Genomic DNA, 25,743 nt, shown 5'->3' with positions numbered 1-25,743 from the left:
ATTGAGCAGAAGAAACTCCCTCTGGCAATTTTTGCAGGCTGTGCTTAGGGAGCAGTTTATAATCTCTAAGACAAGGGAGCAGTCACCAGTCTTCCTGAGTGCTAGATTTTCTGGGAACTGAACCTATTTCACTACTAAAATTGAAAATTACTATACTGCCCTTCTACAAAGTGCTGGCACTTCAGTATAGTTTATGACACCACCTAGAAACCCTGGCTCAATTGTTCTGGGCACGGCAGTAATGTTACATTTTATGTTTGATGTCACAAGGAACACAAAAAATGCACTAACGTGATTTTACCAATAATTTCACTGCAGACATTCTTTTCTTCCTCCAAAACACATAGGCAGAAAGTATGTAAATCTCATGGCCCATTAAGGATGGCAGAGCAAGGCATCAGTGCCATCCCTTCTTTCCTCCACTCCCCATGTGAGTACAGTGCCAGCATTCTCATGGGTACGGCTGCTTGAGTCAATTCCCTGATGGTGCTTGCACATATGTGAGTATCACAATGAAGCCTCCCTTGCAATTAACTATAATTGTACTTTAGGCCAGATTCCTTCCTGCTCTATTTGGACCCCATACAGAGCTACTCTATTTGCGTGGCTTATAGCATTTCCCATCAGATCATTCTCACAAACATAAAGCTGATATAGCTTGGGCATTCATTCTCATTGGAAGTCATCATAGTCATCCTTTCTATAATGCTCTAAGCACTTGTTTGCTGGAGAAGAGAAAAGCCATTGACTGGTAATCAGCACCCCACTGTGCATTTATAATTGCACTAGTTTACTTTTTGTTTCCTTTATCAATGTGAGTCTTACCTTTAAAAAGTCAAGTATTTTTAAAATATCAATTAGTAAGCATAGAGAGTGAGCCGTGACCCCTCTCATCTCTTGTTCATCTACTTGAAGAAAGTTCTTAATTCCCCCTGCTCTTTGAGACAGCAGTGAAACCTGCCTAGAGAACAGCCAAAAGCTGGGTAATTCCCTTGAAGCTCTCCTTCAAGCTGGTCTCACAAATTGGCTGTGAAGCAGTGCAGGGGCTGGAGGACCTCCGGTCTTTGATATGGCAAGCATGTGTTTGCTGAATGCACAGATTGGTGAGTGTCAGGGGGCTAGGGAGATCAGTCACTGACATCCCATGTGATTTTGACAAATCACTGTCTGCAAAGTGAGGACAACCATAAGGGCACCGTGAGGATTGATTAGTTGGTGTTTGCAAGGACTGAAAACATAGAAAGCTTTATTTGAGTTCTGGGTGGGGATTTTTTGGTTTCTTTGGAGGGGGGGTTAATTATTTATACTTTTTTTTTTGTAAAGGAAACCAGACCTTTAGTGTCATATTTTCATGCTAAAGGTTCTCAGTTGCTTGCACATCTAATAAAGATGGTCATATTTCAGATTTATATATGGGATATTCCTAATGATCGCCGTGTCCTTTGTTGTGTCCCATGTATCATGTTATGCATAATTTCTTTTCCAGGTGGAACTACAGTGCTGAACACAGAAAAGCCGACAGTAATAGACAATACATTACAACCAGGTATAAAAAAAAGGTTTTTTTCTTATTAAAAAAAATAATAAATTCCATAATAAATTTCATGCCAGAGACAAAATAATGAATTGCAGCACTTCCTGACTCCCCAGACCCTAAAAGTCTCTGATGTAAAGAAGCATCTGGTCTCTCAGCTCTATACAGTAAATATTTTATTTCTTTCATCTACATGTAGACAAAGCAGAGAACAAGATTTCCTTTTGCATCAGCAAATGGTAAATGCTGACAAAATTAAACTAGCTTAATCACACTGTATTCTGTTAAAATGGCATCTTAATGACACAGAGTTTGTTTGCAAACTTGAGGAAAACAAAAACAATCCACACAGGCACATTCACTCTTTATATCCATGGTTTTACAAAACTTAGACAAGTAAAGTTTGCCAGTTGTCTCCACCATGGAGCTGGCAGTTTTACAACATTGTTTTCTAGCAAGTTTTCTCAGAATGGGGTTATATAAACTACTACCATGAACTTGAAAAGAGTTGTCACTGGCAGCAGGTCCTTTCTATTTAATCAAGACAGTAACTAGCAGCTTTTAAAATCCTTACTTTGCTGATTCCAGATCTTTCATAGTAGTTTTTTTAATATCCTGTTCAGTTTACTGGGAGTAGGGGACAGAATGGATTTGGTCAGAATAGCTGAACTGCAAAAAGTGGGAACACTAGTTTAAAATGCTGTACATTGGTGAATGTGGAGTGGTGAAGAGGTCAGTTTTCAACTACTCCCATTTCCTCCAGTAAAGTATGGTCAGATACAGCCTTGCAAGTGATTTGTAGCAGGGTGGGTGAGTGTTTATCATTGTTTCCTCAACTGTGTGACACAAGCTGTTTCTGCCTCAAGTAAAAAAAAAAAAGAGGTACTAATAATGGAAAAGTTTCCTACAGAGCACCAATAGTGTCAATCTGATAAAGAGACAGAGCTGGCTTCTCTCTGACATTGTTCCCACTCTCAGTTTCTGCATTCCTCTATTGAAGAGGCAAATGCTTTTAGTCTCTCAAAAATTTGTCTCCAGGACCATACAGTTTGCTTTGTCAGCATATACTATTCCTAACTCTGCCTTCTGTATGAGTGGGGCAGATTGAGGGGTACCAGAATCACAGAACACTTGTTCCTGCTGCTCTCTCACAGCCAGCATTGCTGCAGGGCTGAGGGACAACTGGTGACTCCACAGTTTGGGAGTGGTGAGGGCAAAAAGGATATTGCAGTGAGCTTAGAGTAAAACATTAGGATTGTTTTACTCTGGACTGTCTGAAATGAGCTTTTAGTCTTCTACTTGGCTGAAATTATTTTTTTTACAGTTCTTTTAGCCATCTTCTTGCATTGAAACAAATGCTAATTGCAAACTCATACAGTGCCTCTGTGCTATGCAGTTCTCCTCGCCCCTCCCCAGTGCCAGTTGCAGTTACAGGTTGTGTTTAATGCCTTTGGCTTGGGTGGGACTGTTTCTGCCAGAGATGAAGATATCCTCATTTTCTCTCCTTACTTCCCTTCTGCACCACCTTCGTTTACTCTGCCATGAGCCAAGTCTTTTCTCTACTGAAGAAGTTTACGAGGTTCCCTTCAGAGCATGCCAATGCTACTTCCCTGCATTGTGCTGGTAGGAACTGTTTCCTTCCAGGGAGTAAGGGACAAGCTCACATCCCAAAGGCCAGGCTCCCACATGATAGTACAGTACAAAGATCATACACAGAGATCAGTCAGATGCTAATAAAAAAGAATAAGGTTTCCAGAATCGGCAATTTAAGACATAAAGGTTTCCAGCTGCTTTGTAATCCCTCAATGAAAACCAGCCAGAAAACTCCCAAAAAGGGGTAGCCAGAAATTCCCCTCAGCATGGGGAAAGCCCTCCTGGCAGAGAGGTGATACAAGCCACTGCCAGCCGCAGCATCTGGTGCCATGGTGAATTTGAGACACCTTTGCCAGCCCTTCTAACACCAGTACCTCCCGTGGCACAGATCTTTTTGCAAGATGAGCTAATGCCCTGTACTCCTGTGTACTGCCATCTTCCTGCCTGTGTTCAAGCTTTCAAGCACCCCTAATCATGTTATCCCAGACTAACACGCTTGTGTATGTCAAAGTCTTGAGATTATCCTATTCCTGCCAGTTTTCATACACTATGGAAACAGTTAAGTGCAAATAGCTGGAAAGCCTCCACATATAAACAAGCTTTCCATCAAAGAGACTTTTACAGTTCATTCCAAGGGGACTGAATTGTAAGAAAATAAAAAAGAATCATTATTTCCAACTGCTCAAAAAGTTTAAAGCTTTGGATTTTTTATTTTTTTATAGGATCTACTTTTCTTCTCAGACTTAAAAAGGTGCTTTTAACAAACCTGTCTGTCAAGGTAAATACCTTTCAGACCTCAGTCCTTAGACTCACCAACATCTAGCCTTTTTCAACATCTCTCTTTCAATTCCAAAGAACTATTGGAAATCCTCAACTCTTAGCTATTTACATACAGAGCAAGCTGTTCATTTACATAATGTGCTCTTGGAGTGTAAGCTCAGTCCTTTGTAAAGCAGACTGTTCAAGAAGTAACGTATCTTGTTTTTCACACATATAGTAGCTATTTTGGAAAAGTATAAAAAATCTCGGGGTTAAAATCTATACAAAGAAATTATTTAAAGTTAGAATAGGCCTGAACCTCTTCTATGACAGGACAACTTTGCACTGATAAAGGATATAAAGGGATATTAAAGCACTTCAATTATTATTTGCTATCATTTGAGGTAATTCTATACTGCCAATATAAGTAGCATAAAAAGGTGAAATGCAAATAAGAATCAGACCCAGTACACTGCTTTGAAGTGGTCCAAATTATGTTTGCAATTTCCCATTTTAGTGTTGATTTACCCTTTGGCAAGAGCATCCTATAGGTAATTTTCATAGTATTTTTAATGCCATCGTGCTCCTTTCCTCTTGTTAGAGGAGTTATAAAAATATGTCAAAATCTTTGGGCCACAAAAGATTAATGGACTAGCAAGAAACTCACTCAACTAGATTTTCAAATGACTTTCTTGTTCATATGCAGTAACGATTCCAGCTGTGAGCAAGATGTGGTCAAGGAGTACAGCTGTTGGTTATACTTTGAGAGAATAAATCTGTTTTAATTCAATATCACGTACCCTACATTTTCAAAAAGACATATGGGATTTCGTCACACCTCCATCTCAGATTCTCATCTGAACTGCTGCTATTTAGTTACATAATAGCTGGTTTTCTTCATCTTCTGCATATACACAAACCCACAAATCAATCACCTGCTGGCAAGGGAATTATCTTAGCAGAGGAATAGGACAGTGCTGCAAAGGGAGCCCACCATATGCTGCTCATCCTTCCTTCCTCTCTGCTTTCCTTCCTATCCCAAGAGTTGCCAAGCTGTAGTTCAAGGACAAAGAAATGGACAGATTGCCTGTAGCTTACTGTGAGCTACTGTATCAGCCTCCTGGGATCTTTATTAGAAGCACTGAACTGTTTTGTCTTTTGCTGGGGTAGACCTGTTGTCCATACGGCTAATGAACCTATCCTGATGCTACAGGTGTCTGTTAATAATTGGCTAGCAGGTCACTTTTTTTCTTTCCATGGGCCCCTGGGAGAAGCACTGGAAGAGGCATAATAGACAGTAAGAGATGGCATATTTAAGGATCCCATAAAATGAGAGCACTTTGAAATAAATGCCTTTCTTTTGATTTCCAGTCCCATTGCTATGATTGTCTAAGGAACAGATTAACACAATCACTTGTGAGAAGCAGTAGGGACCTAGCAAGAAGTAGCTGTTGAAGAACATGTTACAGGCCAAATCCTGCTCAATTTCACAGGATTCTCATTAACTTCTAAATGGAAAAGAAGTTCATTTTTGTGCCACACAGCAGCAAAGCCAAGGAACACACATGGCCGAAGCATATCAAACTTAGGCATTTTGCCAGTTTCCTGGACTCTATATTTCAAATGAAAGTGTAAGAAATACTTTATTAGATGATGCTGTGAAATTTAGCCCTGCTTTGAAGCTCTGATTCTAGTCAGTGTTCAGAGCTTGCTTCAGACCATGAAGAAGGAGGCTTTTGTCACTCCCTCTGTGTTAGAATTAACAACTAAATTCTGAATATTTTCCTCATTCATTTCAGTGTCCATTTCTCTTTGAAGCATTTGAAGCACCCTTAGCAGTATTCAAGGGAAGTAAGTGTTGTTCATACCACATGAGGTTTTCCTTTGATTAGTGTCAAACTACACTGTATATCTCATTTTTCTCAGGCTATTAAACTGAGAAAACAGAATACTGTAACCTTCCTTTTCTAGATTATTCGCCCATATTTCTTCTGTGTCCTCTGCTATTTACCTTTATTCAGAGTTGAACAGTCCCAGTCCTTTCAACCTCTTTGTGCCATGTACTCATTTATGCTGTGTTACATCTTCAGATGGATGTGATCTATCCACCATTGTTCTCCTTGCTTGTGGTCTGAATACTACACAGGCTATCACAAGCTTCACATTATATAATTCTTTGGGATTAATAAGATTAATTTTGTTTTAGGTTCTCTAAGGCTTTTTTTATAGTTTTGTTTCACGACTGATGTCAAAACCATGCAGCATAGCTCTCCCTAGGCCTCCTTGACAATGAAAGGATATTTCTCACAAAATTAAAACCCTTTTATTCATTTTGATGTCACTCTATTTCTTTAAAAACTCCCCTTGATTTTCAGATGTCCCCTTTCGGGCAAAATCTCTTTGATCATGGTCCCATTGTCTAGGGAAAAAAAAAAAAGAACATATACTAAAGCAAGAAACATAATGGATTGCCTTTCTGTACCCATGTGTGCACAGGCTGAGCTCTGCTTCTTCAACATTTTGAGTCCAAAGAGACATTATTCACCACGATCTGCCTCTTTCCTAGAAAAGCTTGAGGTCCGCCAGGAAACATGTTTTCTCCACGTTAAATTCCTGTGACAGACAGTATCTGTTTAATTCATCAGTTCCCAGTTAGAATGCCGCATCCGTGACAATGTCAGGTAGACCCCTCCGGAGGCCAGCAAGAGGCCAGAGAGTCAGGTTAGGATGAGGCAGATGAGAGGTGGGGGTGAGGAACAAGGCTCGTGGATTGCAGAGATGCTGCAGCGCAGTCGAGGTGGAGGAGGGATAGGAGCTGCAGCACACTCGGACCTCTCCGCTGTGTGGGGGCCAGAGCAGAGAGCACTCAGTGGCTGAAACGCAGGAATCCTCTGGATTTGGGTTGAGTGAAAAGCATGTCTAGGAGCGAGGATTCACTGAACAAGGACACAGCGGGCAAGGAGGGAGTGACAGATGAACTGCTTTTATATCTGTTCTGTCTTAACCTACTCACTTAAGGTCTTCTCTCTGATCATAAAATAGTTCTATCATACTACTTCTAGTTTACTTCTTATTAAAATCTAGGTTGTGAGTTCAAAAGTCTTTCAAGTCTTCCCTGGGCTGCTTTTTTATGTGGAGCTCTTTGCCTCATCAGACTGGAAGAGATCTGCCTCAAAAGTCTGCCCAGTTGCAGGTCCCAGCACACTTCCCATATTTCTCTATATTTTCCCACAATAAACAAGAGACATTCTAAGAGGTACATTATCTTTCTCATTCCATGGATGGTTTTTTTTTCTTTGTTTGTTTTTTTGTTTTGTTTGGGTTTTTTTTTCTCTGTTGTTTTAATAATGGGAAAGACACCAAAAGAACAGAATTCTTCCCCCAGTCCTGATAATGGTGGGAGAAAAGAGTCCTTTGTTCTTAGTTCATACTTGCACAAAGCCACTAATTAAAGTAAATCTAAGTTTTTTCCTTTAATAAAGCATGAGTCACTCCTGAGAAAAGACTTCAGGATTTGGTCACATTGCTGTGGGAGGGGTATTACTCTACTGGGAGCTGGCATTGCTCGAGGTGAGGTAAAAGTTCATACCAATGTGGTAGAAACCAAAAGCCCAAAAGATTTCAAAGTGATTCTCAAAATAAGAAATGTGAAGAATATGCTATCTTTGTATAATCTTTCCATACAAGTTCCAAGTTGTATTGAGTAGAATAAGCTACAATCTATTAAACCTTTGGGCAAACTTGAAGAGAAGCTGAAAACAAGATATGATCTCATCCTGACCATAATACCAGATTTCCCTTGTTTTACATGGAGCTTGTTTTGAAGCTTATTTTGAGTTCATTTGGCAATCAGCCACATTTGTCCCTTTTCTGTCTCAATTTGTCCATTTCAATGCTGCCATCTTGTGGGCCTGCTTGTCTGGAAGATGCTGCAGGGCTGTTCCTGACTGATGCCACGAGCTGTGCATTTCAGCAGAAATCCTTTCCTGCCAAGGACATTCCATTAGCGTTCCTGACTTCTCTTATTTTTATCCAATTTTTATCGTGGTTTGTTGTACACTTTTATGATACAGTCACTGTAGAATTGCATATTAACAACCAGCAAATGTATCTGATAAGTAAGCCAAAGTTTTCTTTTGGAGTCATATATGTTACAGAAGAGTTATCAGGTAATGTGGGGAAATTAATCCAACAAAAAAGAAAAATCACAAAATAAGTTTCATAAAGTGACAAAAAACAGGCACATGGTTTACTAGAAATAGCCGTCCTTTCTCCTAGCAGGACTACTCTTGATATGCCTTCTCAGACTTTCAAGTGGGAATGGCTCTCTTAGTGGTCAAATTAATGCATTTGGTTTTGAAATATAAAATCTGAATATGCAATTAATAATCACATTTCCACCCTCCTTTTCTGTCTTTTCCTTCAGAACTGCCACTATACAACTTCAACTGTGGGTTTGGCTGGGGATCCCACAAGACTTTGTGCCAGTGGGAACATGACAACCAGGTTGATTTGAAGTGGGCAATTCTGACCAGCAAAACCGGGCCAATTCAAGACCACACAGGTAATCTTGAGTTCATGATTTAGCCATTTTTCATGAGAAGCTGCTCTGTTCAATACCAACAGGCCTTCCAAATCCAGAAGAGACTGAGTTATACCTAGATTATGTATTGTGGGAAAGATAAGCATAAGGAACCTGATTTGTTATGTGTAGACACAAATGTCCATAATTATCTCTTTTGTTGAGAAATGAAGATTATTTACTGTGAGGAACTGACAATAAATATGTCCTCCTGACTATCCTTTTGATAACTGCCTCCTAGGGTAGAAAAAGTCTAAATAATCAAACCTTCTGCAAATGTCACTTACTAAATGATATGGTCATGAGCAAACTCCACACTATTCCTATTCGTGGTTACAGAAACTGTCACTGCAGTTGCAAGTGAAACTTCTCACAAGGGATTGCTTCCATGCCCTCCTGTTCTCCAGTGAGTGTTGGACACTGCAGCCATCCTTTCACTCACAGTTTTTCCAGAATTATTACCCTGGGAAATTGATGAGTTTAGTTTGTAGTATCTAACTCATGGCTCTGCATAATTAGGCAATAAATATGCTGCTGGCTAACAGAGAAGGGAGGGCATTGTGTGACCTGCATGGCCTCTCACTTCAGTGTTCTCCCTTGCATACGTGCAGATTAATCAAATGTGTTAGGGATGAATACCCCTTCCCACTCCTGCAACCCCTTTACTTAATGAGAATGACAAGGAAATTAGACAAAATTGGACTTCTTAAATTCTGAGACACTTTCAATTGAATCTTAAGACAAGTACAGTAGTTTCAGGAGAGAAAAAAAAAACATAATACTTTATAAATGGCATTGTACAAATAAATGGCATCAAATTAACTAAATGCAGTTAGCTGAAGTGAAGTCTGTAATGGTGGAAAAATTGATGTAAAGTAAAGTGAAATGGCTCAGTAGGATCTGACATTGAAAGGAGGTTAAAAGCTATGTTAGCCAGAGACTGACAAAATCTAAAAGGCATGCATAAGTAAAGCTCTAATTAAGACAATGAAGACAGAGTTCTTGACCCAGCACTGCAGTAATATTCTGGAAATGAGAGCTATCTGCACTTTGCCACCAAGGATTATAGAAAGACTGAACCTGTCTTCAATCAAGAGATGAAGAAATGATATTCTTCAAATGAGATTTTGTTGTTTCCTCTGGGTCTTGCTATTGCAGAAGACTTATTCATTCCATTAGCAGTATCTTCAGTAAGTCTTCCAGGCAGCTCATTTTGCTCCTTGCTATGCTCATTTTCAATATTTCCTAATGTTCCTTCAACTCCAAAGGAGTGCTACATTTGCCATAGGGCTGAAGTGGGTGTGAACACAGTCCACAAGTGGTCTGAATGGCACTTCCATAACAAACATGCATTTCAGTATGCCTGTTACTCAGCAAAACACCTTGTATACTGGGAAAACTGACATGAATGATTCCCAGCTGTACTTCTGTAAAACTGAAGAAACTCCATAGAAGTGATCTTCAACAGCAATTGCTTTAAGACAGCAGGATACGCTATATGCCACTTCAAATTATTCATGTTATGATTAAATCTGGCCAGAGTTAGGTCTTCCAACTGAGAAACCATCTTAATGCTGTGATTATTTTCCTTTTTTCCCTCCCTTTGGGGTTTTCTATCACCATTCTTTGATGAGAGAGATTTGCATTTATGTTGTGCTGTCCTCTGCACAGGGGTAAGGTTGGAAATAGCCTATCAGCACAAACACTCCTGATGAAGAAGCTAGACAAGATGCTACTACACTAAAACTGGGGAAAAAAAAATAATCCTAATGTTTTGGCAATGTAACATCAACTTCCCCTACAAAATTCTTTCTAAGATCTGATACTTCCATGTGTACTGGCCAGGGTAATTCTGACTGCTCACAGAAAAATCCAAGTAAAATACATTATCTCATGTCAGAATATTCTCTTTTAGTAGTCCCACTCTTTTCAACAACTAGGTTCAACCCATTTGCTTTTTTCCTAGTTAATCAATAAATATTCTCTTTTAGTAGTCCCACTCTTTTCAACAACTAGGTTCAACCCATTTGCTTTTTTCCTAGTTAATCTTTTACTATTCTGTACTCCTTCACTGGTGCAAGACGATACCATCACAGGCCAGCAAATCTCAATTGTGTATTATTTCAGATGAAACTCAAGAATATTGTATATAATCGAAGACCAATGTTGATAAAGCCTCACCCTTCTAAACATCTTTTGCCTCTTTTTATGTTTTAACTTTTCTTTAGCTAAAGCACTGGTATAAACATCACAGCAGATCACCAGCACTTTGCTTCAATCACTATCTCACCTCGTATCTTGTTGTTACCAAACTAATGACATCATCACATGCTTTCCTACCCAATTAAGGAAGTAATTTTCAAAACCAGGGTATCCATCGTTCAGATTTCTTATATAAAATCCATGTATAAATCCATTCTGCCACGATCTTAATCTTCTGGGAAGTTGCTCATAAACATACAGAGCCCAGAATGCTATTGCCAAAATGAAAGGGATTAACTGGCACCATTTGTGACAATACCCTGGCCCAATTTCGGCACCCCATTTAGATTTCTGTTCCTCATCTCTGACCATGGCTGCTCAAAGATATTTTATTCTCCACTATTTTTCCCATTATAGCCCTGCCTTCTCAAGCTCAGACTAAACAGACATAAAAAGCAGCTCTTTACTCGATTAGTTTGGAGGAGGCCCACAGGACCTCAGCTGGGACTGCTGAATGAGGACTGTCCCTCAGAAGCCTATCACTGACCGATCCAGCACTCGTTGTCACTCCAAACATGCCTTAGCCTCCATTCCTGAGCACACGGAAAGAAATTCTGAGTGCTGTGTGGTACACACTTGGCACAGGGCATCTTGGTGAGCTGCAGAAATAAACTCCCTCTGGGGCACACCCAAATCTTCACCCTCAGCTGTGGGGCTTGGGGCAGAAGGCAAAGTGATCAGGACTGGCGGAGCTGGGATTTCGTAGTTGAACAAAGAAAATGACATGTGGTCAGTACCCCTAATGCAGTCTTTTTGTCACAGCAGGAGATGGCAACTTCATCTACTCTCAAGCTGACGAAAGCCAGAAAGGTAAAGTTGCCCGGCTGTTGAGCCCCGTCATCTACTCTCAGAACTCTGCTCACTGCATGACTTTCTGGTACCACATGTCCGGCCCACACGTCGGCACCCTGAAGATCAAGCTGCGCTATCAGAAGCCGGACGAATACGACCAGGTGCTGTTGACCCTAAGCGGGCACCAGGCAAACTTCTGGAAGGAGGGCCGCGTTCTGCTGCACAAGTCTGTGAAACATTACCAGGTGAGCCTTGCTGGTCATGCTATATACACCTTAGCAGAAAATGTCACTGGAGGATTTATGTAAACAGTATTTTACCTACAGATGAGGTGCTGTTGCTGTGACAGTAATAATAGTGGCATATTTCATGCTATCGCAGGTGACAGTGATACAAGCGATTTGTTACAGAAGGACAAATAAATGCATTAGAAATCGTTTCTCAGCTGTCAAAAAACTGCATCCTTGCCATAGTTTTGCTGCTGATATAAAATATTTCTGTGAAGTTTTGACATTATATGAATTCACATTTGTGCATATAAGTTCATAAAGGCATGTCGTGCTGATTGACAGGCCACAATCAAAGTGTATGTAATGTGGCATTGTGACAACTGGAGATGTGTGTTAACAGCTAATTAAGATTTCCTGAATGCTTCAATTGTGTGATAACATGAAAACAATGTGAAAATTATCTTATTTTTCCAGGTGGTTATAGAGGGAGAAATTGGAAAAGGAAATGGAGGAATTGCTGTGGATGATATTAATATTGACAATCACATATCACAAGAGGATTGCCAAAGTAAGTATGCATAGCAAGAATGTGTAAAGATCTTATCCAGTACATTTATTTACTTAGATTTACTTAGATAGCTGATATTGTGGGGTTTGGGTTTTGGTTGCTTTTTTATTTTTCTGTGTGAATAGGACACATAGTTATTGGCTAATTGGAAGCTTAGCACTGAAAACACCCTGATCTGGCCCATGGTTTAATTAATAGGCTAGTACACAGTACTGCAATGATACATTCTTTTGGATCAGAACAGGCATCCCACTGATGGGTCACAGCACAATCACATCTTCAGATCTCTCCCTATATTTTTATTGCTGTACTCTTTATATTTTTCTGCTCTTCCTAATGCTCTTGCCTACCTTAAGTAATGCTCAAAATTCTTCATTCTTTTTAGATCGCTTATCCTAGGTTTTTTAAACACTTTATCAAACTCACATTGGATACCCAAGCGTGGTTCGATGGCCCCTGCTCTGACCTTTGCTGCTCTGCTGCACAGAGGTTGCTATGATTCATTTACCATAGTCATCAGCTCCCAGACATATGTCACTGAGCAGTATTGGATCATGGTCTGTTCTGCCTCTGAGCCAGGGTGTTCTTGAGACACTATTTCAGTTGTTTTAATTCTGGCCAGTCTGAAGTTACTCCAGTCACAGCTGATAATATGTGCATTGCATACTGCATGTAATTTAGCTGCAGCACCTCCAGATAAACACAGGCAACTAAATCCTAACCTTCATGATGGAGATTGAGCTATGACTTTTATACATGAGAGAAAATAGAACCTTCAGCATCAGAAATGTAAACTTACACCACTTGAGTTGGCAGCACAACTGAGAACAATGATAGAGGCTGTTCCTCACCCTTTGTGGCTAACAGCCATTTGAGGATAACATGACAGGCTTCAACTACATGGTAATTTCATAGCTGAATAAGACTGCACAGTCTCTTCATTGTGCAGTCTGTCTCCTCTATTCATCCTGTGGCACACGTAAATGGAAAGAGAGTCAGGGCACACTGCCCGGTCCTCCTGCGGTGTCTTCAGTGCTAAGCAAGATGCTGGGACCACAGTGATGGCATTGATCTGACTGAAATGAGAGAGTAAAGTAAGTTATTTCCTACCTCCTCCTTTCAGAGATACAAACTGAATGGTGAGCAGAGACTTTGGCCTCTGAGAGCTAAAGCTCATTCAGCAGCCCAAACACAACTGGTCTCGCTGCAGTTCTTATGATTAACTGTGCCTTCACTGATGAAGTGTTATGGAATTGGGCTCCAAAATTGTAAATACAATGAATGAGATGCTAATTTATCACACTGATTTCTCTTTTGTAGGCATGGAAAACCCCTGCTGATAACTCTAAAACTGTGCCAAGATTGGGTGGAAAGGAGTTTTTAAATCTTTCTTTTTTCTCCATTAATTTTCAGAGCCCATCATAATGAACAGTTCTGTCAAGCTGACATAATGATGCTCTGACACAGAAAAATCTGCTATACCATTATTGCCAGCATGATAGTCAATCAGTGTTTGTAACCCTAATAATCAATGTCAATTCTCTTTGCTTCATTAGAATCAACTGATGTGGAGAATGATACAGAGGAAGAAGACCTAGAAAGTAATCAAACAGGTAAAAATGATGCTACAGTTACAAGGAAATGAACTATAATGTGTATTTTCATGTGAATGCGTGTATTCTGTTTTCTTATTTATGGATTGGTTCTCTTAACTGCGTATGGCACTGTGTTTTTTTTTTAATTTATCTAGAGCAGATACTTCAAAGGCTTAGATTTACACTAGGGATTTCATAGTTTTATTCTTCTATGCCATATAATCTCACGGATTTTTTATCACATGTAACTATTCAAAAATTTCAAATTTTGTTTACATATATTTGCTGCATTGTATACATATTTATGCACACATACACTATAGATCCCTTATATATATATATATATATATATATATATGTATATATTATTTAGAAGGCATACCCACAGATGAAAAAAAAAGCTATCACGTATTTTATGTCTCACGCAGTGTCTAGGTAATTAGGCTCAAAACTCTTCAGGCTAATCATTTCTCAGACCTTGCTGAAAATGTCATTTTATAACCAGTCTACCAAAGCATTATCGTTTCCAATGATGATAGCTGTAAATGGATCATTAAATGGATCATAATTGTCATATTGTCCCAGTAATAAAATACAGTCACATTTTTCAAGCAAAGAGATTCATTTTTTTTCTGTTACAGTCAACAAGATTATCACTGGGTTTAGAAAAAGCAGAATTCATCCAGAAATACTCATTTGCTTTTCTTGCAACAACTACCAAGTTTTGTAAGCTTAGCGTATCTCCTTAATAAACTGAGTTTAGGGGAAAGATTGTGATATCCAGTGAATATTTTACACAAGGAGGCAGCTCAGTTCTGTCACTATCCCCGTTTCAAGGTCCATTCCTGAAGCCAGTGGAGTGGAGACAGACTCAAACTGTCTGAAGATTCCTGATTGATGTCTAAGACTATAAATATTCACACTGAGCTGTGTAATATTTAATTAACATTTTGGAGCTAACTACTGCAGACAAGCAAAATATAACCAAAAGGTCTAGTTATTCATTCCCAAGACTCCCACATAAGTCAAGGCAGAATCAGAACCCCTGCTATCATGCAACAGATTTATTGACTGGAGAACAGTATGAAGAAATCAACAGCTATTTGAGCCACATGATAGTTTTCAGCTATTTATGACTACTTCTAAGAAGCTGGGTTTTCAAATTATGTAGCAATTTATGCCAAAAGCTTGATATCCTTTCTCCAGATTTCCAACTCGTCAAACAAAGCTCTAACTTGAATCAGTTCTGAACATTTTGCAACTCTTACTGTATTTCAGGGTTTACTCCTTCATACCATACAGATGAGGACTATGATGACATCTCCAGGAAACCAGGCAATGTCCTAAAGACACTAGACCCAATCCTTATTACCATCATAGCCATGAGCGCCCTTGGAGTGCTTTTAGGAGCCATTTGTGGAGTTGTCCTATACTGTGCCTGTTGGCACAATGGGATGTCAGAGAGGAACTTGTCTGCACTAGAGAATTACAATTTTGAGCTGGTCGATGGTGTAAAACTGAAGAAAGATAAACTAAACACACAGAATTCTTACTCGGAAGCATGAAGGTATAAAGCAACTTGAGAAGTTTCAGAGAATCGGGATGGAAGGACATAGCTCGGTCATGCTGGGGAACTGTTGATCATCTTTTACTGTACAGGCTGAAAAGTGCATTGATGACACTGAGCCAAGCTTTTCTCAGGAGCTTCAACGAGTGTAACCGATAAACATGGACAACAATCTGTGTTAACAATCTGAATCATGTACAGTCTGCTTTTTCTGTTGGTTTTATTTGAAATAATCAAATGCTGGTGTTGAGACCAAGTATGATTGACTTCTAGTTCATTTTGTCTTTCTTTCTCTCCCTCTCCTTTGTTTTCCGTTAATGGGTAATTTTCTTTTTACTGTGCAAAATCCAAGATGCTGTCACAAAATGTATTCAGTGGGGTCCTTCGGATGGACATGCTGTCTGTAGCTCAGTGCCCAGAAATTATTGGAGTAACAGCAATTTAGTGGACTCCTGCACCTGTATTTGTGTATAATTGCTCGTGTTGTGCATAGGCAAAGAAGGGTTAGGATGTTTTTGAAAGTACTGCTGCATCAGTACCAGTATAGTGTGTCAGCTCTGTTTACAAAGCAATACAGTCAAATTTTATTGGTGTTTTTCAGTGTTGTACTAAATTTTGTGCTTGTGACTCCATAAAAGAGTGTGTGCCATCATCACAGACACAACTGGTAACCGAGTATACTGCCTAAAATCAAAACAAAAAAGTCCTTGGCACTGGCTAGTGTATGTCCTCTCAAGTGCCTTTTTGTTTGTACTGCTTCTCATTGTGTTAACACTGACTGCAGCTCTGATTCTCTACAGTTATGCCCTTGTCTTCAATCATATTCTGATGGCTCACTGAATAAAAGTATATTTTAGTGTAAGAGAGTAGCCTCGGCAAGGCAAGGGCTAATCACATTTTACCACCTGGCTCGATTGTTCTGCTTTCTGTATTTCAACTTCATGTCTCTTGACCCTTTTGTATAAAGCTGCAATATCTCCTTTTATTGTTCTTTCATATAGAATGTATTTTCAAATGTAAAATCTCTCTACCCTTCTCTTCTTGTTCTCTCTTTCTCTCTCTGAGTAGATTGCATAAACATTTGCCATTGCCAAGGAAAGAAAAATGCAGCTTTAACTTGCTGGTAATGGCAAAAGATTTTATTAGAGTTTGTGTTAAAAAATAAGGGAAAATTCTTAACTTTACTCTCCAAAGTCGAACTTTGGGTTTCTTCTTAACGGCATAAAGTGACAGTATCTTTTTTCCTGAGGTCACGAAACATGTCTTTTATCCTAAATGACTTGCCTGTTAATTACACTAGGGAAATGAATTCCTCGCTGAAAAGATTGCCTTTAAAATGAGAAACTATCCTCCTCCTGCCCCTACCTGAACCAGAGTTCTCTTCTCTCAGCAAACCTTCATTTTCATGCTAATCAGTGCTAATTGAGCTTGCACTTGGGTACTGAGGGCAGAATAAAATCCCACAGCGTATGTAGGAGATGTCCTTACTATTCTGTTATATCCCATTGGCATTTCCTACCAGAAGGTTTCTGTTTGACCAAAAGTTGAGATGGTTTGGTGAGCAAAGCTAATTTTAGCTGTCAGGAAAACACACTCAACAGTTGTGTGGCAATTTTGAATGGTTCAGGACAAATATTATTGAAAAAATAATAATATCCAACAGCTGACCCAGCTGTCTGAGAAGGTAAAAAGAAACAAAGTCATGCTGTGCTCAGAGGAGCTGCCTGAAGTGATCATGATTCAGCACACTCAGAGGGGGGGGCTTCATCCAATGCAAACCTGGGGAAAGGACCATTCTAGAGAGAGCTGCACTCCTGTTCTTCCTCACTGAATTCCCACTGTGGGGCCAGGGAAGCGACGGTGATTTTCCGGGTTAGTCTTTTCCAAAATTGATTTTGTAGGGAAGCAATGAAATATCCTGCCCAGGATTAGGACTATGAAAGGGATAACTCTGCTCTGAATTACTAGAGCAACAAAATCCACCCTTGTTTATCAGTTACATGTTTTAAAGCATGTCATGTAGCCCATTCTAATCACAAAACAGAAAATGGTGCGGAAAATCCACCTCTAATTTAGGAATTGAAAAAGAGGAAGGGAGGCTGAAGGTAAAAAACGCAAGTCATGTAGCTGAAAATATTTTAAAGGAGGACTCAGTAGAAAAAAGTAGTAAACGGTTGTTACTTTGAAGGACTCCCAAAAGCAGAGACTGTAGTGAATATTCAAACACGCTTCAGGTCAGCACGTTCTGCCTGCAGTGGAGGAGTTACCTCCCCAGGCTCTAGGCCTCAGCTCCTCCAGAAGGTGAGACAGAGCACCTGTGACTTAAAAGTTATGCCCTAAAGTTAGACCATGAAATGTCCCAAGCGGCAAACTCACTTTGTCAGAGGCAGAATTTTCATTTATATCCAACAGTGTAAGCTGACCATCGAGCTATTGCAGCAGCTAGTTAATTAACCCAAAGAAAAGAAAGGATTTGTCAGAATTATTTTCAGGACACTGTTTTGTGATTCAGCTGTGTAAGAATCTGCTCTTCTCATCTCAAAACACTTCTAACCCACTAGCATGACTGAGAGTTAACAGTTATATATTGCCTTGAAGAGAAAATCCCACTGGGGAGCCCAGGCCCAAAACTTTTTGAAATATTCCCATGGATTCCAATAGATTCTGGACCTGCCCTTGGTCTTAGTCTGTTTGAACAGTAAAGCTGCTGGTTGTTGGTGTGGTGTTTTTTCCTTTATTCTTTTAACATCCTGAGAATGATAAACATAAAAAAGAATGATATCTCCTTTGTAGTCTTTAGACTTTTCTATGATAATGAGGATCTAGCACTGAAGATTTGATTTCTCTGAAGGTAATGGAATGAAAGTTGCCCTTCAAAAAAGGAAAAATGATACTGCAACTTTACATTGAAAAGTATCTTGCACTGATAAATATATTTAAAAATATATATGTTTATAAAGTTATTAATTTGTAAAGGCAGTGTTACAAAATGTTCCGTTTATATTGTTTTAGATTGTTTCATAATTTTTAAAGTGTAAAATAACATATTTTTTTCTTTATTGAAAAACTATAAAAATCTTCTGTAGTAAAATGATTTCATTTTACTGGTATATTATTGCTTCATGTTTTGTACCATCATAAAACTTTGTGCAAATTTTTTTTACAGAAATTTTTATTTTCTATGACAATATGACACTTGTAAATTGTTGTTTCAAAATTAACAGCAAAGCCTTAACTTTAAATGACATTTGTATTCTCAGACACTGAGTAGCATAAAAAGAATCACATAGAACTGAACTGTAACTTAAATTTCCAAACTATGACTACTACATTCCAAAGAAACAGTTGAATTAAACATTTTCATAAAATATCCCATACCTGATGTATTTTATTATACCAAAACACATTTGTTTTATTAAATGCCTGTTTTTCTTTAGAATCTTGCAACAATCACAATGTTTTAATCATGGTTAAATTTGTTTCAAGGCAGTCAGTTAGAATAAAAGTTTGAGTATATCTTGCTAGTATTAGGAGCTTCCTAAATTTAAGCTTCTAGTCTGATCCAATTGTCTCAACTATCCATACACGCAGTGGACAGACAGAAACCTTGGTAGGAGAGCTCATTGTTCAGGAGAGTTTTAACACCATGATTTTAATGTTGAGCACTCTGCAAATTAAAGTTTGTGAAATCCTTCCATTATTTGCGCAGAGAAACAATGCACATACTTCAATAGGTTGAGTGCTCATGGACATATGGTTTACTTCAGCTCTTTACTGTTTCTGGGAAAAAATGCTGTATCTAGTATCATGTTTTTGATGACATTGAAAAAGAAAGAAAGCACCAAATCTTCCTTGAGAGAGCAGCATTTTGGGTACTTGCTTAAAATGAGGAGGAGCTACAGCAATGCTTCTGAGCAAAACTGTGCTTTGTGGTAACAGTGGGGGTTGCTCAAGGGATAGTTGTGAGAGTTATTGTCCATATAATCACTAAATCCAAATTCCATAGGAATGTACTTCATCACTTCCTGTATGTCTCTCATACTCAGCCACAAGCCATCTTGGGGGAATATAAATGGCACTTAAATTAATCAGTGAAAAAATGAATCTATAAAAGTAATCCATTGAGAGGTTGTGAAGAGATAAGTATTTCAAGTTAAACATTCTCTTTCTTTCTCTTAGGGGAGATGGATTAGTCTAGAAGCTAATACTTAGCACTAAACCTTCTGTTTAGGCTGAATAGGTTTCATGAAGGAAAAACAGAAATAGTGCAGTGGGTTCTGGTACTCACCTGTGCAGAACTGAAGCTTACATTTCAGAATGTGACTTGTAAGCTTCAAAGAAAGTGATGACCAGACTGGAAAAACAGATGGGTCAGCTGAATTAAGACAAAGCCAAAAGCATGTAACTTGGTGGCTCCAGTAAACCATGAAGTCACCATCTGCAAAAAGGATCTTCGGTGGGTAGAAAGAAGTAAACACAATTTTACCAGTCAAACATACCAGTCCTACCGCAGCAGCTACGTAGCCGCAGTGCTGAACCCACTCTCTTTTCCTTGCCTTTCAACAGGGCAGAAAGGAGTGTTACACAGCAAAAGGCAGATGCACAGGAGAGGCAGGGGAGCCCAGTTGGCACATGGTTGGGGAGGGCCTGCAGACATCCAGGACAATTGGCAGGGCCTGCTCATACAGACCTACTTGTTGGGCCAGAGTGACCACCCCAGTGGAAGTAGATCCTGACCCTCAGTACTCCAAAACTACTATTATAGTTCTAAACTTGATTCCTGTACGTCTTGTCTTATGTGTAATTAGTGCATTTCTAATTCACATCTCCTTATTTGCTTTTGCAAAGTCAAATGTCAAAATTGCTCTTGATTTTCAGATCACTGGTAAATTTGCTTGTATGGTGGATGTTAGATCCCAGAAGTAATTCCCTTCCCATTCCTTAATTATCCTGTCCTTTGCAATGTATTATGCCTAACAGCAAATTGGTTCAAGCAACATTAATTTATTAGAGCTTCAGTTTCTTTTATTCTACCATTTTGTGCATCGTCACCCATAACCACAATTTTATCTACAAGTGTTTGTTAAATTATAACAAAGTGTATCTTAATTTTTTTTGTCATGGGATACTTTGTACTGTTGTTTTATTTGCCCATTAGTCCCTCTGTAGATCCTAATTGCTTTTCTACAGTAGGTCAGTTCCCTATATTCACTTCTCATAGTTACACACAATCAAAATCTAATCTTATCACCCAAGGACTGATGGTGTCCCAGTGTTTATGACTGAAAATCTCATTAAAACATCTTCTGGCATTTTTCACGGATGGATGGATTGTTATCATGTGTCCAAACCTAATTTCACCTTCAATAATCATATTCTCCTATTTAAATTTACGTTGTTTTTATTCATCTCAAACATTTAATTCATGTCTCTGACACTGTACAGCATTGCGGTGCAGCATCAATGTGCTTGGCTACGGACAGCTGCACTTCCATCATGGGTGAGGTGAATCCTATTGAAATGGGAATTACTCGTCACTGCATTCAGAGAGAGAGGCCGGTGGTGCTCTCATGGGGAGAAAGTGAGGGGAAGGTTTGCAGGTGTTGTCGTAATGCAGACAAGCATTTAATGACAAGAGGCTGGAGGATGAAGGTCTTGCCTGAGGGAGCAAGTACTTCAGGTGGTAGGAGCTGCAAAGGGAATTATCAAAAAACTCCTGTGTTCAGCCCACGACTCCTCTGTTTTTCTCTGAAAAACAAGCAAACAAAACGAAAACAAAAGCATAGTGCTCAAAAAAATACCTGCACCACAGAATTCTCTCAAGCAGTCACCATGCATTTTTAATTCCTCGCACACAGGAAAGTAGTGGAACCAACACATCTCTTCCCTGAACTTAAATGGTGAACTTATGCACTCAAAGAGGCAAACAGGTACAGATGTGTCTTTGGAGACCCTGTTATCATCTCAGGACTGTAAGATATGTATTCTTCATGCATCATTTTCATCTGAGCACCTTTACTCTCTTTCTTCCACAATAAGTTGCTTGATACCATTTGCTTCATAATTAAACTGCTCTGGCAGAATATTTTATGATTTCTTAATATATATTTTAAGTGCAATTTTTTCTTCCTTCCCTGCCCAAATATGTATTTCTAAGGCATGCACAGCATGACATAGCACTGCTCAGTGCCATGCATATTCGGTGTCAGAAGAGAAGAACACACTTTGTCTCACCCCTCCTTTCCACATCTCTACCAGGGCTGTGTTTTCCATGTCAGGGGCCCAGACAGAATGTCTTTAATAAGTAATCTACCTTGCAAGAAGCTTCACTGTTTTCTAGATCAGGACTGATATATTTGTACTAATCCATTAATTAAATATTGATGCCAATCTTTCTGCTTAATATTTACTTACCAACTTCATAACTGTTAGCATAATAGAGTGGGTCACTCTCCCTCTGCCTTTTGAGACTTCCAACTAAACCCCAGTGTTTTATCTTTCTCTCCTTTTAACCTTCTAATCTGATTGCACTTCCCATAGCTCTATTAGTGAGGAAAAAAAATAAGAAAAACTAAAATGAAGACCCTTTCTACCAATGACACTGGAAGAACCTATTGAATAAGTAGAGAAATTAAATTTATTCTGAAGTGTGTTTTTTGTGGAATGAAAAGCAAAGGCTGATGGCTGGCTGGAGGCAGTGTCTGAGACGGACAGGAAGCAGTAAGGAGGTAGTTTCTAGAGCTGAAAACTATCCTATAATACTTGAGAAGGTTTAATAACACTACTGAGACACTGGAGCAAAGGACTACCAAAGTAGGCAGAATATGAAGACACTGATTTACTCCAAGTATGATAGGCAAGATGGTAGAAAAACAGGAAAACAGCGCTAAAAGAAGGTTAGAAATGACTTTCTTGTTATAAGATCTACTAGTCTCTCTCAATCAGTGTTCAACAATTCAGTCCTACCTACAGCTCACACTGACTAATTTATGACCTACAGTTATCAAGCAGCTCTGAGACTGAGACAAGGAGAAGCCACTTACTGCCAACCTTTGTGTGAAAAGTTTCTGACCCCTAACACCAATTCCTTTGCATGTTCTTCAAATGGTAGCATGCATGCCTTTGCACCCATTGCCCACACACTCAAATGTATAAAAAATATTTGTTGTGGGTCATATTGTCTTCCTTTTCCATTTCTTTGGCCTTTCTTAAGACAAAACTCAACAAATAAGCCACGTTCCTCCAAGCTCTCTGCCTTGCATGGTGCAGCACACCCCAGTTCCCGTTTTTCAGCATAGGAAGCCCCACATGGGACCAGAGCTCCCATTTGCCCAGCTGCTGCTGTTCTGCTGCCTGAGCCTTTCATGGTCTACTGATCCTTTTGCATCACTATCCTGTTTGCAACAGGAGGTCACTGAAAGTTCACTTGAAATCTAGACTATTCCAGTGCCATTATAGGTAGACAACTAAGGATCATATTTGCTACTTTTAACAAGACTTTTCACAATCTATTCCCTTTTATTCATGCATACCAAGGCCTTAAAATGGTCTTAAATCCATATAACTTGATAAAGTGGGTGAATTATTGCCACTGAATTGTAGGCCATTAGCTACAATTAGTTTATGGCTCTTAATAGCTATTATTGCAAATGATGGATTTTTCAATAGCATATCTTACCAAAGATCCTGTTAGTACTCTTCCGTATGAAAATTTAAGTGGTAGCTGCTTTCTAGAAAAGATCAGCTTATTCTCCAGGCTGAAATAAACTGGCACCAGCTAACCACCATGGGTATTACATAGGTTATTTATTCTGTGAAGACTGTTCAGTTCTTCTTTGCTATATATTTTATGTAATGTAAGCATGCACAGCACTGGATAGCCCAGACAAAGAAATGCTGTCAAGGTGTCACCATCTGGTTTAAGAGGATGTCTACCTGACAAGGAAGATGTGCAGTAACTTGTTTCAGAGTAACAGCTTTTCTTTTTCTGTTTATAGAGGTATGATGTTAGAATACTTCCTCAAAATGTGTGTCATTTCAGTGAAAAAAAAACTGTGGATTTATGAATCTCCTTGAGGAAGTGCCTTCTGATGAAGGACATGAAGGAGCAGAGAGTAGAGGCAGAGTAGATGAGGTCATGAACTTCATTTTACTTCTCATCATGAGTAATAGTGCTAAACCGATAGTCAGTCAGATCTCTCATTTTCTTTAATTTAACGCTATTCTTCTTGCTCCTTGCATTACTGACCCCACATTATAACTGAACCATGTGTTTTATTACAATGCTAAGCACTGCTTTAAATGCACATGAGAAGATTTCAGTACTTTTAATACTGCACAGTTACGTGCAGTGAGTTTTGCTCTTTCCATATAAAGAGCCATTTCAGAGCTAACAACTTGTATTATTTTAATCAAGTCTCATTTCACATAGGTTGTGAATTTTGTAATACAGACTGTCATTTCTTCTGAGTTTCAGATACAAGGCACAGCACAGCACAAGTCTGACCTTTGTGGCTTCATCTCAGTACATACTGGCTGAAGTTACTTCAATAGATACGAACGGTGATAAAGCTTTCAGCTTTTCTACTGGCTTTCTTTGGAGCCGTCGGTAATTATCAATATATACCTTTTAACCAGTAACATATTGTCTGTGTATTACACATCCTAAGCACAGTACCATCTCCCTTGAAATGCAGCAGAAGGTTAAGAAGCTCTAGAAGTAGTAGAATATAAGATTTGTCTGGAAGTAAAGGTGTGTATAATTATTAAATACATGAAGGTTTTAGTCAGGTTTGGGGTTTCCTTGTGAAAACACAATGCACTTAGAAATGCAAAGAGCGTCTCTATAGGCAGAATTATTTTCAGACTGCTTTTATGTTGCTTTCTTCCATAGATCACTTCCTCACTCAGATTTTGCAGGCTAAAAAGAGGATCTTTAATATTCAGCAACTATTTTCTTCTACTGCTTTATGTATCCAACATTTTTTTAACTGGATCAATTTGTATTTAATGTTTACGTTATGAAAGTGTCTGTGGTATAACAAAATTGGTCCAATAGTGCAAAACAACATAAAAAGGTACAGAAACGTACATTACTACTTCTCAGACAGAAAATTCAATGTGGCTGTTACGAAGAAAGATCATTCTGAATCCAGTGTCTTTGTCAAGCACCTTTGTTGCCAGCTTTCTTTCTTGCGTTTTCCAGAGCTGTTGCTGTTTTTCATGGTCAGTGCATTAAAAGAAAGGAATGCTACTACACATGTAGTCAACCACTTAAAAGCTAACTGACTAGCTTTGAAGGCTAGCATTCAGCTTATCTATCCCTGGTAGTGGGACAACATATCCAGAGCATAAACTATAGCCACTGCTAAAGACATCTACCTTGGAATGGGGCAAATTTTCCTCTCATATTATCAGTCTCTCTTGTCTACAGAATAGCCTGGACTACAGTTCCAATAACATAAGGACTTTGTTTTTGATGGGTAAAATAAAATGGATTAAGTTTCCCAACTATTTATAGTTACAAACAAACTAGTGCTGGTTTTATTTGGTTTTCCCGGGGACAATAAATCAAATTGCTTTGGTTTATTTCTTTCATAGTCCATTTTGACATTTTAAAGCATTGGTAGACTTTCTACTGTGCTAATTGAAGGGAAACTTAACTGTTTATTTTATAGTTGGATTTTCAAATCCCACCAGTTTAACTTCAGTAGAGGAGTCAAATAAGTAAGTGTGAAGGTAGGTCCAGCATCCACTCCTTTATAGCTGTGTCAACCAGTACTACCTATAGAATTAAAATCTGCCTTGAAGAAGTCCTATCCTGCCCGTATACTTAAGCAGACTTGGGTTTGATTGAGCCTTTATTCAAGATCCAGAACTGAGAATTTAACTTGAATTTTTAAAGGTTTCTTCGAATATGCTTCTTAGATTGGTTTTGTTCCAGCTGCTATAAGCTAATTATACTGCATTCCTACAGTGCTGTAGGTTAGAGTGTTGCCTCCCACACGGTCATCTATTCCTTTTCTCACTTCCGTTTCTTGTGTTTTGGTTTTGTCTGATCTGTATGTATAACTTTACACAAAGCTATTTTTTTTTCTTCTTAGAGATTTGATCTACTTACAATTGTATTATCTTATACTCCTTCTGAATGCTTAAATGAAAGGCACACATTTCTGAAGTGCAGCTCTCTGCTCTCTCTGGGAAATCTCAAACTTCTGCAACATAGAGCTATATTTCTTAACTTGCCATGCATTTCAAACTA

General features: G+C 38.9%; 1 protein-coding gene across 4 annotated transcripts in view; it reads left to right on the top strand.

The window, feature by feature from the left end:
- NRP1 (neuropilin 1) overlaps positions 1-18,852 on the top strand; it is a 106,641-nt gene extending 87,789 nt beyond the window's left edge. For 2 of the 4 annotated variants that reach the window (XM_065731469.1, XM_065731470.1), the window contains exons 12-17: positions 1,487-1,546; positions 8,313-8,450; positions 11,493-11,767; positions 12,227-12,320; positions 13,877-13,933; positions 15,194-18,852. In XM_065731469.1, coding sequence (XP_065587541.1) covers positions 1,487-1,546; positions 8,313-8,450; positions 11,493-11,767; positions 12,227-12,320; positions 13,877-13,933; positions 15,194-15,480 — 911 coding nt within the window. In that variant the 3' untranslated portion in view covers positions 15,481-18,852. The remainder of the gene's footprint in view (positions 1-1,486; positions 1,547-8,312; positions 8,451-11,492; positions 11,768-12,226; positions 12,321-13,876; positions 13,934-15,193) is intronic. The other 2 variants (XM_065731468.1, XM_065731467.1) reach the window with 1 other exon arrangement.
- Positions 18,853-25,743: the final 6,891 nt, after the last annotated feature.

This window comes from Cyrtonyx montezumae, unplaced genomic scaffold (genome assembly GCF_038088225.1).
Source record: "Cyrtonyx montezumae isolate F1298 unplaced genomic scaffold, pur_monq_1.0 scaffold_14, whole genome shotgun sequence".
Lineage (NCBI taxonomy): Eukaryota > Metazoa > Chordata > Aves > Galliformes > Odontophoridae > Cyrtonyx > Cyrtonyx montezumae.
Note: the sequence above shows the minus strand (reverse complement) of the source record. Positions and strands in the feature narration are given on the sequence as shown.